The sequence below is a fragment of the Chiloscyllium plagiosum genome, chromosome 47, assembly GCF_004010195.1.
Source record: "Chiloscyllium plagiosum isolate BGI_BamShark_2017 chromosome 47, ASM401019v2, whole genome shotgun sequence".
NCBI lineage: Eukaryota > Metazoa > Chordata > Chondrichthyes > Orectolobiformes > Hemiscylliidae > Chiloscyllium > Chiloscyllium plagiosum.
Window position 1 is genome coordinate 9,626,247 of NC_057756.1, and position 5,413 is coordinate 9,631,659.

Below are 5,413 nucleotides of genomic sequence, written 5' to 3' on the forward strand. Positions count from 1 at the left end.
GAATACATTGTATAGGTGTTTTTCTTCCTCTTTTTGCAGTTCTGGTGTACGGCAGTGTGTTGTGGCCCTTTTGAACAGTGTTTTGATGCAACTTCTTTTGTGTGTGTTGGGCTGGTTGCTTTCGTGGTTCAGGATTTGGTCTGTGTGTGTGGCTTTCCTGTATACCTTTGTGGTGAATTCTCCGTTCGGTGTTCTCTGTACCATCACGTCTAGGAATGGGAGTTGGTTGTCCTTTCCTTCCTCTCTAGTGAATCGGATTCCTGTGAGTGTGGCGTTGATGATCCGGTGTGTTTTCTCTATTTCTGTGTTTTTAATGATTAGAAAGGTGTCATCCACAAATCTGACCCAGAGTTTGGGTTGAATTTGCGTTGCAATTTAGGTTGAAAGAGGAAGTTTGACCCCACCCCACAGCTCACCAATAGGATAAACAACACACTGAGGAACCTACACAAAAAAACGGACAGATAGCCAGGTTTGACCGACAGAGAATGAAACCTGAAAGCAACAACACCCCCAGAGTTTGAAAGCCTCTGGAGGATGAATTACACTGTACTATGTAACCCTCTCACAGACCGATAAGTATTTGTGACTGTTCGGTTGATGACTGCAGAAGGACAGCATCAAGAGAACGTGAAGAAAGATACCGATGTTTGGTGTATTGTGACTCCTGTTGTCTAGTCTTTCCTTAAACAAGTTAGACAACCCTGACAAGAGAATGTGCCCAGATGTCCTACAGAATACAGATGTGGGAGAGAACATATTCTCTCTCCCAGATGTCACTTTTTAAATTCTAGAGAATGGCGCTGGAGAAGCGCAGCAAGTCAGGCAGCATCCGACGAGCAGGAGAGTCGACATTTTGGGCAAAAGCCCTTCATTAAGAAGCCTTTCCTGATGAAGGGCTTTTGCCCGAAACGTCGATTCTGCTGCTCCTCGGATGCTGCCTGACCTGCTGTGCTTTTCCAGCAACACACTCTTGACTCTAATCTCCAGCATCTGCAGTACTCACTTTCACGTCCTTTTTAGGTTCTGTTTGCTCTTGTTATCTCAAACACTTCTTCTGGTGTGTGTGTGTGTGTGTGTAGAACATTTAACGTAGGCCTCAGCAATCACATTTCAAAGGCTTTGATTTCCTTCCATGGATCTTTCATTCATCGTTCTGGTTTCTGAGGAAGGTGGACAGAAATCTCCTGGATATTTCGCTGGTTACAATCTTGTGTTTGCCTGTTGCATGTATATACTTCACCTTTACAAAAAGCCACCTCTACCCTTCGGATGTCTGCCTAATGTCAGCCATAGAGTCATAGATGTACAGCACGGAAACAGACCCTTTGATTCAACTCATCTCTGCCGAACAGATATCCTAACCCAATCTAGTCCCATTTGCCATCACTTGGCCCAAATCCCTCAAAACCCTTCCTGTTCATGTACCCACCCAGCCTCCTCCACTTCTTCTGGCAGCTCATTCCATACATGTACCACCCTCTGTGTGAAAAGTTGCCCCTTAGGTCCCTCTCACCCTAAACCTATGTCCCTCTAGTTCTGGACTCCCCGATCCCAGGGAAAGGACCTTGTCTATTTACCCGATCCACGCCCCTCATGATTTTATAAACCTCTATAAGGTCGTCCTTCAGCCTCCCATGCTCCAGCCTAATCAGCCTCTCCCTATAGCTCAAACCCTCCAAGCCTGCATCTTTTGGTAGCAGCTTTCCTCAAACAACGAAGCCAGTAACATGTCCCAGTGCCATGATATCCATTTCAAGTGTCCACCCTGGTATCCTCCAACACTGTCCTTCCAGATTCTGTCATTTGCTGGGAGTCAGGAATGGTTAATCTGCTCAGGGAGGTGAATTAAAGCAGATGAGTCCTGTGCTGGGAGACCTTGGCTGACGTTTATTGATCTGAGATACATTTTACAAAGTCCACGATGGCTCCCACTCACCTTCTCTTAGCAACACACCGGGCTGTGCCACTTATCTCTGATCTCTGCCTTTGTTTTTAAGCCAACATGCATGGACAGTTGCTAATGTTTACCGTGAACTGTGGTGTTATCTGATAAGAGTCTTTGAGTGCTTCCTCAAGAACATGCATGACTGAACTTTGCTGATCCCTTTCAGACCTCAAACAGAAGCAAGACATGAAATCTCAGCATCGAAATATCAGCTCGCCAAGCTTTAGAGAACAAATTCATTCCTCATTAATTGTGAACTATTTCTTTTCAAACCTGTTTCCGAGCAGGGGTAGTAACTTTTCTTGATTATTAGTTCTTTGAAACAATCCCTCTCCCCCCCCCCCCTTCTCATTTTACTTCCAGGGTACCTTTTGGGTGTTTAGAACACGATTCTATTTCCCTGACCCCCCCGCTCCTGGTTTCCAGTCAGCTGGTCAAGATGATCTGAAGGAGGCTCTTGGAAGGAAAGGTTAACATTGCAATGGGAGTAGATGCGCTGTTCATTGGGCTGGAGGCTACACTGGGTCTGAGTGTCATTGGTGTGAACCTGTTGGTCTGTGTGACCGTCTACTTACACAGGGAGGTCAGAACACTCACCAACTGTCTCATTGCGTGCCTGGCGCTAGCGGATTTGAGCGTGGGTGCTCTTGCAGTGCCCTGCAGCATCATGCTGAGCTTAGATCTGACTCTATGTTTCAACAGCTGCCTGCTCCTTGCCTGTTGGCCGCTCATCACCACCCAGTTCTCAGTCTTCGTCCTGCAGACCATCGCCATCAACACCCACCTGAAAATCCGCCAGCCGTGCAGGTAAAAACTTGTCTTTAATTCTACAGTTTCGGCATTTGGCACATGTTGTAGAGGGCGTCAAAGAAGTGATCTAACGCACCCCATGATCGATGCAACCATCTACCAACACCCTGTCAATGTTAGCTTGTCCCAAACCCAGCTGCTCACCCATCCAACACACTGTCGGAGGGTCAGTGCTGAGGCAGTGCCGCACTGTCGGAGGGTCAGTGCTGAGGGAGTGCAGCATTCCCAGATGTGCGATGGTAAAAGTTACTGTCCGGATGCAAACCTTTCTTGTTTGGGAGGGAATACTGCAGCCGTACTGAGGGACATACGTAGGAGCAGACCTGTTGGGCTGAGAACTCCCACCACTAACAAACTTCACATCATTGGCTCCTTTACCGTTTTTCAGGTACCACATCCTGGTCACCAAGAGGCGGGTCACCATGGCCATCTCCATTTGCTGGATCTCGGCACTGATCATTGGCTTCACCCCGGTGATGGGATGGAACGGCCTGGACACATCCGTCGATGCCCCCACGCCCAACGTCAGCCTGGTGGCCGAGAGGTCTCTGCTGGGGGAGAGGGTCTCTCTTCTGGGCTTCTTCCCCCGGCCTTTCCAAGTGGCCAGAGTCGCCAACCTCAGCAGGGCGGGTCCTTGTTCCTTCCGTCGCGTGATATCCCTCAACTACCTGGTGTACTTCATATTCTTCTGCTGGACCCTGCTGCCCCTCTCGACGATGCTGGCCGTTTACGCCCACTCCTTCCACCTCGTCCGTCGGTACGTCAGCAACCAGCAGTTCAGGTCGGCCAAGCGCTGCGATGTCCACACCGCCAGGACCCTTTTCCTGATGATGGGCCTCTTCTGCCTCTGTTGGCTGCCCCTCAACCTGGTCAACTGCCTGGCCTTCTTCTGCCCCAGCTGCTGCCCGTCCCCCTGGCTGGTCAACCTGATGGTGGCGCTTTCCCACCTGAACTCGCTGCTTAATCCGATGGTCTACGCGCTGAGGAAGAAGGACTTTGGAACCGCGCTCAAGGCCGTTGTTGTCCAACTCTTGCCGGGTGCCTCCAAATACAAGTCTTGCCTCGCCAGGTCAAAGGTCAGCCCTGTATTCCACGTCACGCGCCCGTAGCCTCCAACACATTTGGCCGACCAACGTCCAAGAGCGTGTCCTGCCTCCTGTCACAAAGCTATTCCTTTCTTTCTAAAAGCTGTTCCTTTTCTCCAAGATATTGTGTCCATAGTCTTTTTTTCAGATGGATAATAAACAACTCCCAGTTCTGATTAGACTGGTTTGGTACAGAGATTAAAGGGTATTGAGAGGCCTTTTTGTGTATGTGGAAACAAATGAGACTTCAGGCCAAAGTGATCATATTTTAGAAATGACCTGCATAATGAAAGGGGAATGGTCAGCTCTCTAGCTGAGCGGTTCAGTCCAGAACTAGTTGGGAGTTCAACAGTGAGCTGTGTGGAAACAGGTTGCTGAAAAAAAAGTATCTCTCTCGCTCTGTCCTTCTAAGTTCAACTGTAAGCATTTGTTCCATTATTACTATTTTTTAAAGGGGGTTTGCTTATTGGGACTGTTGTATATATTCAGAACCTCATAATTAAGTCTAGTTGGGGCTGGAGGGGGTTACAGAGATAGGGAGGGGTGTAGGGGCTGGAGGGGGTTACAAAGATAGGGAGGGGGTGTAGGGGCTGCAGGGGGTTACAGAGATAGGGAAGGGATGTCGAAGATGGGATTTAAAAGCAAAATATACATTTGAAATTGAGGCATTGCCACGGAGCAATAGGGCCAGTGACCAGGTGGCAGGTTGTGAGTTTGATAACATTGTTGAAATATGGGCAAAACCATCATTTACTGTTTGTCCCTAATTGCTTTTGAAGTGACTGCCTTGCTCGTCCCCTTCACCCAGCTGCTCCGCTGTAGGTCACAGGTATACGTGGGCCAGATCAGTTAGGGACAGCAGGTCTCCTTCTCTTAAGGACACCAGACTGGTGATCGAGGCCACGTCTGACTTAAGACATTGGTAGAAAGTACTGCTCACAGTACACATGTCAGAAGCAATCCTGACAAATCAATTAGTAGGATCAATTAGCATTTGCTACCTCACATATTCTCCACCATTTAATAAGGTCATGGGTGCTTTAATTGTGGGGTCAATCCTACTTTGTTGCTCACCCTGTTTGTCCCTTTAACTCTTTTGTCTGGTGAGGTATCATTATAACCATTGTCATTGTCATCATCATCACCAATGTCATCATTGTCATTGTCATCATCGTCACCGTCATTGTCATCATCTCCGCCAATGTCATCACTGTCATTGTCATCATCGTCAATGTCATCATCATCACCGTCATTATTATTATTATCATCATCATCTCCGTCATTGTCATCATCATCACCAATGTCATCACTGACTTTGTAACCATCATCATTGTCATCATCACCAATGTCGTCATTGTCATCATCATCACCAATGTCATCACTGTCATTGTAACCATCATCATTGTCATCACCAATGGCATCACTGTCATTGTCATCATCGTCAATGTCATCATCATCACCAATGTCATCACTGTCATTGTAACCATCAGCATTGTCATCATCATCACCAATGTCATCACTGTCATTGTAACCATCATCATTGTCATCATCATCACCAATGTCATCACTG

At 47.6% G+C, this 5,413-nt stretch overlaps 1 protein-coding gene across 1 annotated transcript; it reads left to right on the plus strand.

The window, feature by feature from the left end:
- The first annotated feature begins 2,429 nt into the window (after window positions 1–2,429).
- Window positions 2,430–3,867, plus strand: LOC122544250 (adenosine receptor A1-like). The gene is made up of 2 exons (XM_043683327.1): window positions 2,430–2,755; window positions 3,147–3,867. The coding sequence occupies exons 1-2, from the start codon at window positions 2,430–2,432 to the stop codon at window positions 3,865–3,867; spliced, it is 1,047 nt and encodes a 348-aa protein (XP_043539262.1).
- The last annotated feature ends 1,546 nt before the right edge of the window (window positions 3,868–5,413 follow it).